Source organism: Haliotis rufescens, unplaced genomic scaffold, assembly GCF_023055435.1.
Source record: "Haliotis rufescens isolate VD_foot unplaced genomic scaffold, xgHalRufe1.0.p SCAF_1, whole genome shotgun sequence".
Lineage (NCBI taxonomy): Eukaryota > Metazoa > Mollusca > Gastropoda > Lepetellida > Haliotidae > Haliotis > Haliotis rufescens.
In genome coordinates, this window is record NW_025963779.1 from 73822648 (window position 1) to 73837420 (window position 14773).

Here is a 14773-nt window from a genome sequence, read left to right on the forward strand (position 1 = left end):
AATGAGTTCACGGAAAGAATAACAAATTCTATGTCTGTTATGATTGACACACGCATGCAATCTATGTCTCGAGAAATCTCAGATCTAAAAGAATCAGTTAATCAAACTCGGCTTGGCCAATCAGGGATCGATCACGAGAGTAAACAGAGATCTAAGGCTGAATATGGCAGTACACCCTCATACAGCAGACATGTAAAGCAAGGTTACGATGAATCAGACTATGAGGACAGTAGGAGAATTATACTAAGAGACCGAGAATCTCATAGATCTTCTCCCTACCACGCATACCATAGGGATCACCGTGAATCACGGTCTTCACACCGAAGTATGCATAGAAATACGCACCAATCACCGTCAAGCCACTATGATAGACGCACTGACAAAGCTCGTGCATATCAGGATAGTAATCCTAAGCGTGCACCCTCTCATACTGCCACACAGTCCTGTTATACGGGCGAAGAAAGCGAGGGAAATATGACATCACCATACAGTTATAGACCACGTGATTCTCGCACAGCTTGTCGTAAATTAGACGGCCGGGATTACGATACCCTCAGCCATACGACCCACTCCCAGCACAGCCAGAGTAGGGGGTGCCGATCTACACAGGAGCATTCAGGCTATGGGGACACTGCTATAGAGGAGGATTTTAGATCAAACAATTACTCCCTTAGAGACATCTTAGCAGAACTTTATGAACTAATGCCCACATTAAAACCAGATCAGGACTGTACACCCGTTAAACCCTTGATTGAACGTGCAGGATATGAGGGACCCGATAAAGGGACCGAACCATACCATACGCTTCCCCCTCCGTCATATTTGGATGACGTCATCAAGAAAATTGAAAATCAATTGAATTGTTCAGCGGGACCTAGTGCGAAACTGAGACCTGTATTTATAAAATCTGCTTACAAAACACATGATGATCCGTTCTCACTACAGCCTAGCATTGACGAAGATTACTTCGATCTGGTTAAGAAACCTAACCCCAATATGCGCATTGATATGTCCAAGATCAAGAGCTTAGATAGGGTCAATAGACAAATGATGAATACCAGTTCTTACATCAACTGGTTAGCAGCTGGTATTCGCCATGTCATACCACCGTGCAACCAGAGCGAAGATCTTACCTTAGACACTTCCACGGAGATGACTAGTCAGAAGACGGGATTTATCCACAGCTCGTTAGACCACATACTGAAGATGCAGGAAGACCTCCTATCAACTCAAGTATGGATGTCATCGCAGTTTTTGATCATGCAAAGAAGACACTTACTTCAGCAAGTTCATCATGTGATGCCAGACCCCTTAAAGAGATCCATGATGTCACAGCCCATTACGTCATCGCAGATTTTCAACGGTAGACTGAAGTCGGTGAAGGAAGCCATTATCTCTTCAACTAACCAGAGATTTCAGGAATCCACCATCTCATTAGCATCCAAGTTACAGAGACAACCGGCGGTTACTCGACCCCAGCGACGGAGTCCTGGACCCCGACGTGAACAGCCCAGCCGGGATTCTTTTCGAGCCTCTACACAGAGAAACAGATCGTATCAACCCAGGTACAAGAGCTCCAAAGTTGATCTTCCCACTTCACAGAAAGGACTTGGCAGAGGAAGAGGCAGTTCCCGTAGGGGCCCCCTCCGGAGATGACTTCACCATAAATCTACAGACCCATCCAGATCCTACCGACTTCGCCTGCCCTACGGACAACGATTTAGCATTACGGAAGACCAAGGACAAGTCTATTCCAAATCCAGTCGAACTAGCCAACCTTACAAACATCGACTCAAGACTTCCCAAGTTCAAATCTCATCCTATCCCAGGGCCTGTCGGGGGCCGTCTTATGCAGTACGCAGACAACTGGGAGACCATCACAGACGACTCATGGTTAATCGAAGTAATAAGAAGAGGCTACAAACTTCACTTCTTAAAACGACCAAAACTAGTCATTCATCCTACCGGACCCCGATTCCAGCTATCAGGACCCAAGCTCATCGCAGCAGAAGTGGCCATACAAGAATTACTCACAAAAGGAGCTATCAGCACCCTAGAGGAGTCAGACACCACCCTCGGATTCTACTCCCCAGTTTTTCTGGTACCGAAGAAGAATTCTTCACAGATGAGATTAATAATAGACCTAAAAACTCTGAACAAAGATTACCTGGAAAAACCACCCACATTTCAGATGGAATCTATAAAGAAGTTAAAGAATTCCCTAAGACAAGCAGATTGGATGATAAGCATAGATCTCCAAGACGCATATCTTCACGTCCCCATCCATCCAAGCCATCGTCGATACCTACGATTCGCTGTCAACGGTCAGAGATACCAGTTCAGAGTACTACCATTCGGCATTTCCATCGCCCCATGGTTATTCACCAGGATCACCAATCCCGTCATTGGGTTCGCCCATATGAAGCTCATAAGGCTGCACGGATATATAGACGATTTCCTATCGGTCGATCAGGACAAATCACAACTCAGTCTAAACACAGTGTGTCTCATCCAACTTCTCACACATTTAGGTTTCCTGGTTCACTCTCAAAAATCAGAGCTAGTACCCACACAGACCATCACTTACATCGGCGCAAGATTTATTCTAGACAAAGGCATAGTCGCACCCCCAGAGGACAGATATGCAAGGGTACAGCACATGATTACGAGCGCACTCGATCAGCCCGTCAAGTCGAGAAGGTGGTGGATGTCTTGCCTAGGCACGCTCACATCTATCCAAGACCTAACCTACAGAGGCAGGCTACAATTGCGGTCCTTGCAGATTTGGATGAACACCACCAAGAACCTAGAGCTGGAAGCACTAATCCAACCCCCAGAAGTTCGAATCTCAGAACTCCTTTGGTGGCTAGATCGTCAAAATGTCATGCCAGGTATTCCACTAAACTACCCCACCCCCCTACATCAACTCTACACAGATGCATCAGGAGAGGGTTGGGGTGCCCATATGGACGATGTCACCATTCAAGGGAAATGGTCCTCCCAAGACAAAGAGCTGCACATCAATTGTCTAGAAATGAGAGCAATATATCTAGCATTAACAGCTTGGCTAGATCGTCTACACCACTCGTCAGTGAAGATAGCTACAGACAACTCAACCGTGGTCGCTTACATACAGCACCAAGGAGGCACAAGATCTCAGCCTTTACTGAAGGAGGTTACACGTTTATATGCCTTGGTAGACTCAGTGAGTTGCAAGATCGAAGTAAGACACATTCCGGGCAAGCTAAATATACTAGCAGATTACCTATCCCGGAAGAACAAGATAGTACCCACAGAATGGTCACTACATCCCGAGGTGTTCAAGTGGATAACCCAGGTATGGGACAGTCCAAACATAGATCTATTCGCCACATGTCTCAACAACAAACTACCAGTCTATGTCAGCCCGGTACCAGACCCACTAGCACTCCAAGTCGATGCGCTCTCCATGGAATGGAACGGAATGTTTGCTTACGCATTTCCCCCATGGGCTCTCCTAGACAGAGTACTGAGGAAAATAGAGGAAACGGACTGTGTCATAATCCTCATAGCCCCGGCCTGGCCAAAAAGGGCTTGGTTTCCGAGACTCCTACAACTGCTGCTAGAAGTACCTCTGAAACTCCCAGTACGTCCCGACCTATTGAGACAACCAAAGACGGACATATTTTACGGCCGCCTCGACAACCTCCATCTTCACGCTTGGAAGTTATCTCGCATAAGATGCAAGCAGCCGGTTACTCTGAATCAGCTGCACGAAGAGTGGCTAGCTCATGGAGACCAACCTCATCTGCATTATACAATAACAGATGGGACAAGTTCGTCGAATGGAGAAGAGGAAAACAGTTACATGGAGATATAACCATACCTATAGTAGCCGATTTCTTGCTCCATCTCAGAAATGACAAGAAATTACGACACGGCACTATCGAAGGATATAGATCAGCCCTGTCATCAGTATTACAACACGATGACCTATCTATAGGTACCCATCCAGTACTAAATCGACTTATGAAGTCTTTTGCCCTGGAAGATATAAAAGTACCACGTACTTTTCCTAAATGGGATCTATCTATAGTATTGTCGGCATTGATGAAAGCACCGTATGAACCCATGAGTAGTGCGACATTACTATCAGTCTCCAAGAAAACTGCTTTTCTCTTAGCCATGGCTACGGCGGCTCGCGTGTCAGAACTACACGCTATTGACATCTCCACTGTAACCCATACCAAAGAATGGAAATCAGTGTCGTTCAGATCGCTCCCTGAATTTATTGCCAAAAACCAGTCGTCAACCTTCGGCCCACTCGGACATCGGCAATACACAATTCCAGCCTTAAGTAAAAGTGTGGACTTCCCGGATAGATTGCTTTGCCCCATAAGAGCCTTGAGATATTTTATCACAGCGACTCAACCCCACAGAAAGCAGAGAAAACGCCTATTTATCTCTTGCAAGCCCTCGTCAGAAAAGGACATCGCAAAGGGCACTGTAGCGGGATGGCTAAAAACAGCTATCACAGATAGCTATAAAACGGCACAAATCTCAACTCCGATTTGGGGTAGCTGCAGACCCCACGAAATCAGAGCACTGGCAACAAGCCTAGCCACATGGAATACTGCATCCATCGAACAAATCGTGGCCAGCTGCCAGTGGAAGTCCCACAACACCTTTTCAAACTTTTACTTACGAGACATACAGACCGATCTAAATGGACTATACACTCTGGGGCCTTTGGTGGCCGCCCAGGTGATAGTTACCAAATAAAGTAACCTGTTCCCTCCCTCTTCCAGGAAAGGGAAAAGAGAGGGGGGGGGGGTGAAGATTTCAGAAGTACCTCAGGAACTCAGGGTAAGTTGTACTTTGTTACTGGACTGCGCTATTGAGTTAGTAAAACAGGGCAAATGTCAACACTGAAATCAGAGATCGAAGGATTAAGTGATATACGGTAATCTACATGATAGGAAGGTTAATGTATTACCACCGGAAGTGACGTCATAGGAGTCATCACACCGGAGAAACGTTAAGATACGTTAAATATCACTATCCAAAAAGGGCATAACGGTAAACCACGTCATAAGTGATACGGGAGAATAGTGACACCGGAAGTGACGTCACAGATGACGTCATCACCGGAAGTGACGTCACAGATGACGTCATCACAGGAAGCGACGTCACAAAAAGTCTAAGTATCACAAGGGAATATACATATACCCTTCACATGACACCTTGAAAATTATATACGTCTAAGTCTTGTAAGTAGACTATTAGACACATCCGTTTAAGACCCCTTTTGGCATATAATCCTTGGTTTTACCACTCCACTAGCCAAATATCTATGGGATGCTAGATACCAGAACCCACCGGTCCCTCTGGTGTATACTGGCACTGATGTGATAGAGGTGAGGTATTCACAAGAATTATCAAACAATAGTTATCATTGTGAATAATTCTAAGAATACCACCTCTATCACATCAGGAATTAATCCCTCCCACCTCCCCAAATATCTGCATCTAGTTGATGAGAGTATGGGTTGAAAGAAGTGACTAGATTCCCGCCTTGCGCATGCGCAGTGGCGCCTCTGGCAAGGGATAGGGTTTCCCTCACAACTATGGATATATTGGCAGTGTAGTGGACGTCTGTTGAAAATTTATAAAAATTTATAGTGTGGTTCTCAGCATAAACAGGAATTTATGGCACTGATGTGATAGAGGTGGTATTCTTAGAATTATTCACAATGATAACTATTGTTTGATATTTGCTGATATACTCAACAACCAACAAGCTCCTGTGACACCAATATTTTAGTGTATTTTTTAAACAAGTAAAGTTTGGTTTTCAATATTGTAGTACATGTATGGAATCAAGTCACAAAAACGCAACTGCTACAGAAAAGCATGCATTTCTTGCAAAAGTTGACTTTTATGCAAGCCCCATGCATTTCACTACCCAAGAATGGGTATAAAAACATGTGCATTAATGGGATTCCATATGCATAGTTTAGCATCGTGCTGACAACCACTCAGAAAAAGATCAAAATTACGCAATTATTCAACATTACGAAATGCCACGCCTGTCCGAAAATGAGCGTCTGCGAGCCATTAGTATGCTTGAAGCAGGATCGAGTCAACGTGATGTTGCAAGGCAATTTAACGTCCACATTTACACCATTTGGTGTTTATGGCAACGTTGGCAACAGACGAATGCAGTCAGAGACTATCCTCGGAGTGGCAGGCCACGCGTAACCAATAATAGACAAGACAACTGGATTCGAACAACACACCTACGAAATCGATTCCAGCCAGCAACAGTGACTGAAAGAAGCATCCCTGGCCTTCGACGATTTCTTCACAAACTGTACGTCTTCGCCTCAGATGTGCAGGGATTGTCGCCAGAAGACCCGCCAGACGTCCCATTTTGACAGGAAACTACCGTCAAGCATGTCTACAGTGGTGCAGACAGCGTCTACGCTGGACAGTGGAGACAAGTTCTATTCACTGACGAGTCTCGTTTTCACCTCATGGACAGATTCAAGTGTACCGACTTCGAGGTGAACGTTTCGTCAATCATTGTGTCATGAAAGAAGATCAGTTTGGGGGCGGCAGCGTTATGTCATGGGGTGGGATTACAGCAAGACAGAGGACCCGTTTGATAGTGGTAGAGGGAAATCTCAATGGACAGCGCTACCGCGACGAGATCATCGACCCAGTTGTTCTACCGTTTTGGGGTGAATGTCATCCCCTGGCCGGCTCGCTCCCCTGATCTTTCACCAATCGAGCACATGTGGGATGAGATGGATCGGCGCCTTCGACATCAACCACGTGTTCCACAGACACTCGAGGAACTTCGAAACATGCTCCAGCAGATATGGACAGATATCCCACAGGACTTTGTGCGACGCCTGGTCCATTCCATGAGACGGAAATGTGTTGCTTGCATCGCAACCAGAGGTGGACACACACGCTATGGATTTTTAAATTGATATTTTGGCATGTTCATGTTTTTTTTTGAAATAACGCTTTTTCTGAAGTCAGTATGGCAAATTAAACCATTTGAACACTTACCTGAGTCTTTTATCTATTGCAAACCGAAATTGTTTCCGATTTGGTAAAAAACATAACTTTGCATTAAATCTTATTCAGTGTCGCAGGAACTTTTGTTGTTCAGTATATATTTGCTAGTGAACAATCCGAATTAGATCCCTTTCCGATTGATCAATGAACACAAGACTTAAATTAATTTGTGTATAATACACACTCATGTGTTTTATGTGCCCTTAATTATGGGCAATTCAATTCTGGAAAATATGTCTGCATATAACCATCTGTCATTAAAACCATGAAATTTACGATCTTTCAGCTCTGTTTTTTTCACCAAAATAATATTCTAATAAGGGGCCCGTATTTCTAATTTTGAAAGTGCCCTGGGCGCTTATTATGTAGAATACGGTACTTGACAACCACTGTGTCTTTTACCTCAGCAGTGGTAACTCAGTGTCACACACATACTTGACAACCACTGTGTATTTTACCTCAGCAGTGGTATCTCAGTCTCACACACATACTTGACAACCACTGTGTATTTTACCTCAGCAGTGGTATCTCAGTCTCACACATATACTTGACAACCACTGTGTATTTTACCTCAGCAGTGGTATCTCAGTCTCACACACATACTTGACAACCACTGTGTATTTTACCTCAGCAGTGGTATCTCAGTCTCACACATATACTTGACAACCACTGTGTATTTTACCTCAGCAGTGGTATCTCAGTCTCACACACATACTTGACAACCACTGTGTATTTTACCTCAGCAGTGGTATCTCAGTCTCACACACATACTTGACAACCACTGTGTATTTTACCTCAGCAGTGGTATCTCAGTCTCACACACATACTTGACAACCACTGTGTATTTTACCTCAGCAGTGGTAAATCCGTCTCACACATATACTTGACAATCAGCTTGTTTTTTTACCTTAGCAGTAGTAAATCAGTCTCACACATATACTTGACAATCAGCTTGTTTTTTTACCTTAGCAGTAGTAAATTAGTCTCACACATATTAGACAACCACTATGTATTTTACCTCAGCAGTTGTAAATCTTTTCTATTGGGGCAGTAGACCTATAACATACCCCGGTATATGGAACATGTTGCAAATGGGCTCAAGAGCACAACCCAATGATTGTTGCCAATGATCCATTAACAATTCAGGATTATCTGGTCCAGACTCAATACTTTTCAGGCCGCTGTGATATAGCTTGAATATTGCTGAGTGCAAACAAACAAAACAAATTACGGGGAAATGTATCACTAGAATTTGATTGTTACAGATCATCAAACACACACACTGCCCCACCATCTTGACCCGCAATGGAGACAGAATCCGCAGCAATGGCAAGTTTGGAGGCACAATGAACAAGGCCCTGCCTGTAGAAAAGCTGAGAGGTGCTGTGTTTAGTGAGCCTCTGCCTATGGCTTATCATGCGTTATGTACCCAGATAGGTGAGTGACTTGAGATAGCAGAGATGGGAATTTTGATACAGTTTTAAATATCCTTTATTCTAATTGTTGCCCCCAGTGAAGAACCACGTTAGAATTGGTCTTCAGCAATCCATGCTTGCTGACTTGGATGCTGCATATCATCGTATCCCAATTGCGTTGATCAATGCTCTTGATGTCAGTCACTGGATTGTCTGGTCCAGACTTGATTATTTACAGACTGCTGTCATATAGCTGGAATTTTGCTGGGTGGGGCGTTAAACAAAAGAAACAAAGCTATTTAATTGTTGCATAATATGATTACAACATCTTTGTATGTAGGTATGAAGCTTCTTGTGATGACAGTGTAGCCTTGTGTGACATGTGATTTACTTAGGACTTGCACTCCCACAGTTTGCTTTCTGCTGTTACAGACACACTGCAGAGTTACAAGGGGGCCTTGGAGAGACAGAGCAAGGCCAAGACTGACCTACAGGAACAAATAGAATGCCAGAAACTACCAGAGATGGTAAACAAATACACAGAGTGTCAGGATGCACAGAGGCAGCTCAAGGACATAGAACACAAGCTGGGTGAGTTCCGACTCTCGATGGTGTGAGGTGGGGTGGGGTAGGTATAGTGTGTGGTGGGGTGGGGTAGGGTAGGTTGATGTGAAGTGAGGTTGGGTGGGGTGAGTTGATGTCAGCGAGGTGGGGTGGGGTGGGGTAGGTATATGTGGAGTGAGTTAGGGTGGGATGGGTTGATGTCAAGTGGGGTTGGGTGAGGTAGAGGGCTCAGCTTTTAGTAGCTTCTCAAGAATGTCGGGCATTAGCAGTTACAAATGGGAAGGAGTTGGGCAGTTGCTCTGATGGACAGCCCTGGGTGAGTTTTTAGCATTGGGTCTGTCTTTCGACATGAATCAGTTAGCACATTGTGTTTTCTTTTTTCCCAGGTGTGGGGCTCCAGCCTCGACAACGACCTCCTAGCAGCAACAGCGATCCGAGGCTTAAGAACAGTAATACCATAGAAACACCGTCCAAACGTCAGAGAACATTATCTGGCTCCTCCTCATCAACAACAGTGTCCAACAGCCATCAGAATGGAGAAGTGACAACGCCCACTCGAGCCAGCAAGAGGATTGCCTCGATGACAACAGTGGTGGCAGAGGATGGTCGGAAGAAGCTGCGCAAAACATGATAGAATTGTGGTTTATTCCTCTGTGCCTTGTGGACTGTGTTGTGATGGCATCCTGATAGTCTGCCTGCAGGACCACCTCAGCGTTCTCTCTTTCTTCTCCACATGTGATGTGGGTAAACCAGATGAGGTGCTGGGGTGTAAGGGGAGTAACTCCTCCCTCTCATGGAAATACAACTCTACAAGCAACTGTGAGGCAATGTTTGAGTGTATTCATGTTACAGGGCCTTAGTGATTCCCAATTTGGCCCTAATTCTGTATCCTTTCAACTTCATTGACACTGTTAAGGGGTTGTCAAACAGTTAAAGGGAATGATATAATGAATTAACTTACAGTTTACAGGAAATAAGCTGTTTGATCAATTTGTCTGATGGGAATGAGGAACTGTCGGGCAAATTGTGACATTTTGGGGTTTGGTCAGTCAATAAACTGCATATTCTATTGACGTAAGATTAAAAGTGTCTTAAAAAAGGCACATTAATGGGGTAAAGATTGATATTTATGATAATGGTATGTGTGTAGTAATTTGTGAATCATGTCATTTCTCTGTCTACACAGTTGTTTTTTGTATGAGTTTGTAGGTCAACATTGTTATGTTAAGGTGGATACAAACTGCAATAAGTATGTTACAAGTCTGTGACATTTATATAGAAAGAATATTTTCATATTAATTGCTAGTCACGAGCTTGGTGCAGACAATAGACAAACCATAAACTGTGTCATCTCTTGATGTTCATTTCACATGATATATACTTGTCTGTCAGTCATGATCCTGTGTGACCTCACTCCCTCAACACAATAATATAGACTTGCAGCATCACATGTTGTCATTCATTTCATGTCGTTAATGTCAGCCTGGTTTATCAGTTTTAGAAATCCAAAATTTCAGTTTCACTTCATATTTCAACACTGTGTTCATTTGCCATAAATTGTATCATTTAAAGCTACTCACCAAGTGAGACCATGGAAGTATACATTTTGTTATGGTGAGGAGTGTCATGAGGATGGATTGTGCATCATGATGGGAGGGGTGTCATGATGGGAGGGTGTGTCATGATGGGAGGGTGTGTCATGATGGGAGGTGTGTCATGATGGGAAGGTGTGTCATGATGGGAGGGTGTGTCATGATGGGAGGTGTGTCATGATGGGAAGGTGTGTCATGATGGGAAGGTGTGTCATGACGGGAGGTGTGTCATGATGGGAGGGTGTGTCATGATGGGAGGGTGTGTCATGATGGGAGGTGTGTCATGATGGGAAGGTGTGTCATGATGGGAAGGTGTGTCATGACGGGAGGTGTGTCATGATGAGAGGGTGTGTCATGATGGGAGGGTGTGTCATGATGGGGTGTGTCATGATGGGAAGGTGTGTCATGATGGGAGGGTGCATCATGATGGGGGTGTCATGATGGGAGGTGTGTCATGATGGGAGGGTGTGTCATTATGGAAGGTGTGTCATGATGGGAGGAAAGTGTCATTATGGAAAGGTGTCTTGATGGGAGGGTGGTTCATGATGGGAGGTGTGTCATGATGGGAAGGTGTGTCATGATGGGGGGTGTCATGATGGGAGGTGTGTCATGATTGGAGGCAAGTGTCATTATAGAAACGTGTCATGATGGGAGGTGTGCCCTGATGGGAGGGTGTGTCATGCTGGGTGGGTGTGTCATGATGGGAGGTGTGTCATGATGGGAGGGTGTCATAATGGGAGGTGTGTCATGATGGGGGGTGTCATGATGGGAGGTGTCATGATGGGTGGGTGTGTCATGATGGGAGGTGTGTCATGATGGGAGGTGTGTCATGATGGGTGGGTGTGTCATGATGGGAAGTGTGTCATAGGTGTGTCGTGATGGGAAGGTGTGTCATGATGGGAAGGTGTGTCATGATAGGAGGGTGTGTCATCAGACCAGCTGAGAGTGTACGGGTTAAGAGGAGCGTCGCCGAGGGTGGTTGAGCCTTGAGGCAGGCATCTCCAGAATGAGTGTTCTAGAGTCGCTAGGGTGAATGGCCCGGAGGATTCAGTTTGGGAGGACGAGTGTCTCGTGATGAGGATGGAACATGCACGTCTTTTCCCAGTGTCCATTCACATTTCTTTTGTCAAGCATCAATAGTTTTGTTTATAGACAACTGTTCAAATACATGTATTTAAAGTGCTGATACAGTGTATGTTTATATGTACTGGAGGAGATCTGTCCTGAGTTTTCCTTTGTTTGATAGATATATGCAAACCAGAACCATATAGCCACCTTGATATTTATTGTAATTCAGATCAGACAGATATTGTGCCCAACCATATGTGTTGTTTGTTTTCGAAGGTCATTTGAACCAAGGTCATTTGAACCAAGGTCATTTGAACCAACATAAAATGATGATCCAGTTGAAGACTTGAATGACTCTCTAGCAAGTCACTGTCCTGATCTCGGGTTGCAGGTATATTGTTGAAGTTGATGAGAACTTTCTTGATCATCAACTTTAGGCTATGAAATAAGGCAGCATTATGTATCATAGAGTGCTACATTATCAATTTCCATTTGAATGTTTTTGTGATTATTTGTAGTATTAACCGACTTGTATGTGTGAGGAAGTGATGGAAACTGATGCTGTGGTATCACAATGTTATTGTCACAGTCTTATGCAAATTGGAGAGTAAAATGTTTATGAAACAAATTGTTTCGATGTATTACAGACATGTTGATGTAGTGTTGGAGACACTTGGTTTGGTGTTGATAGTACATTTCATAAAGGGCTCATTCAGCAATACAACACTGAACGTTCCACATGTAAAGACATCTCAGAGAGTTTTTTCAACAAGGGTAGACACCACTGGTCAAATCCAACCAGTCTGCAGCTCATTTCAGACTAGTGTCTCATTTGAAGTAATTCCATTTGGTGAGAACACAACAAGTCTCTATGGATTTTCACAGTCTCTGGCTAATGGACTCGTGGCCGTGTCTATCTCTTGTTTTCTACTCTCTAGTGTTGAGATAATCGGAAGACAGTTAAACACTGGATATTGGTTTCCAGATCTGTATGAATCATAATGGGAGTAGTAATTGTTCTTTGACTGTAATCTGCTGATAGATGAGAAATATTAATTACTGATTCTCAAACAACACTAAAGCATTTTATTTTTAATATAAAAATCAGACACTTTGGAATCATATTTGGTTATTACCTGACAAGGTTTTATTCCGGCCTTTTGGGAACTGGGTACTGTGCTTTCTCTTGTGTTTGTATGGGAAGCAGCTCGGCCAATACTCACTAGCAGTTGAGGTGACTTGTCTGTGTTCACCACTTTTTCCTTCACTTGTTTAGCTCACCTGACTGAAAGTCAAGTGAGCTCATGTAATGGCCTGTTTGTCCAGTGTCCACTGTAAACATCTTCTCTTCAGAAACCACGAAAGCTGAAATATGACATACTTGGTCCCACAATGATGACATCTCAATTTGTTCAAGAGTTTCGAACCTGATTTTCAATAAAAACCTTGATTTGATCTTTGCTTTGTGACTTTGCTCCTAAATTCTCCCAAAATGCATTCCCTCACACTGCAAGCATCCTCTCCTCGGAAACCATGGGACCAATGAAACTTCACATAAATGGCCTCACCAAATAATGTCACCTGAGGTTGTTCAAAGATTCAATATGGCACCACAGCCATATTGAAATATCTATTTATGGCCATACATGTTTGTACAAAGTGGAAGAAAAGTAGGTATTTGTGTTGTTAATTTGTGCAAAATTTTGAATTCTGACTGTAATAACCTTGTTTGTTCTGATGATGACTTCATATTCTGTTCAAATCATTAGATTACAGTGATTTTTGTAGTTCTCAGCAACGTTTGTTAAGTGGCTATCTTTTTATGACATTTTAAACAGTTGACTACATATCCAGGTGAGCTACAGTGCTGTGGCACTATTTTTCCTTCTGTAGGATACTACTTGTTCATGTTGGTCTATATTTCTACAGATATCATTCTAACATGCTTTGTATGTTTACACACAACATTTTATCATTCCATTGTCAACTTATCACTGTTCCATTTTAAATAATAAAGTCCTAAGGAAGAGGAAATGGTTGGTTGTCTTTGTCACACCAAAGAATTGAAGCAAGAGTGTTTGAAATATGGTGTTTATTCCTTTATTATTAAATATTAATATGTGTTGTTTTGGCCATGCTGAGCACACTTACAGATATATCACAGCAGTCTGTAATTAATAGAGTTTCAGGTCAGGCACACCAGTGAGTGATTGCATGTAAAGATCCACATTCCACTTGGAACCAGTCACAAATCCTTATTTTAGGCATCTCTTATGACAAACATTGGGTAATGGGAATCGTAACTGACCCTGAATCTCCAGAGGAACATGCATCAGGTACTTAGGACCTCTTTTGGCCAGAATCTCCACAGAGGAACATGCATCAGGTACTTAGGACCTCTTCTGCCCAAAATCTCCACAGGGGAACATGCATCAGGTACTTAGGACCTCTTCTGCCCGGAATCTCCACAGAGGAACATGCATCAGGTACTTAGGACCTCTTTTGGCCAGAATCTCCACAGAGGAACATGCATCAGGTACTTAGGACCTCTTCTGCCCGGAATCTCCACAGAGGAACATGCATCAGGTACTTAGGACCTCTTCTGCCCGGAATCTCCACAGGGGAACATACATCAGGTACTTAGGACCTCTTCTGCCCGGAATCTCCACAGGGGAACATGCATCAGGTACTTAGGACCTCTTCTGCCCGGAATCTCCACAGGGGAACATGCATCAGGTACTTAGGACCTCTTCTGCCCGGAATCTCAACAGGTTTGGTGTCTGGAGCATAACTGCGCTGGGACGGGTATCTTGGGAACTCCGGTTGGATGGGTCCTGAGTAGGACCCGGGTACCCACTGGACTACAAAGACCCGTGGTTAGTCATGTGAAATATTGTTTAATGACAATAATAAAATTTCATTGTTACACAAGAACAAGTTGCTAATGTTTGCATATCTTTCTGACTATGCCCACATTCCTTCTGATTTTATATTTTTGAGTAAAGACAAAAGCTTCAGTCAAATTCAGTGTATGCACAGTCAGATTGTTTTATACCATATCTAAAT

At 43.6% G+C, this 14773-nt stretch overlaps 1 protein-coding gene across 1 annotated transcript in view; it reads left to right on the plus strand.

The window, feature by feature from the left end:
- The window catches only part of LOC124139761 (structural maintenance of chromosomes flexible hinge domain-containing protein 1-like), an 84838-nt gene extending 71102 nt beyond the window's left edge, over window positions 1-13736 (plus strand). Inside the window, exons 46-48 of the mRNA XM_046507077.2 lie at window positions 8334-8505; window positions 8916-9074; window positions 9434-13736. Coding sequence (XP_046363033.2) covers window positions 8334-8505; window positions 8916-9074; window positions 9434-9678 — 576 coding nt within the window. The 3' untranslated portion in view covers window positions 9679-13736. The remainder of the gene's footprint in view (window positions 1-8333; window positions 8506-8915; window positions 9075-9433) is intronic.
- The last annotated feature ends 1037 nt before the right edge of the window (window positions 13737-14773 follow it).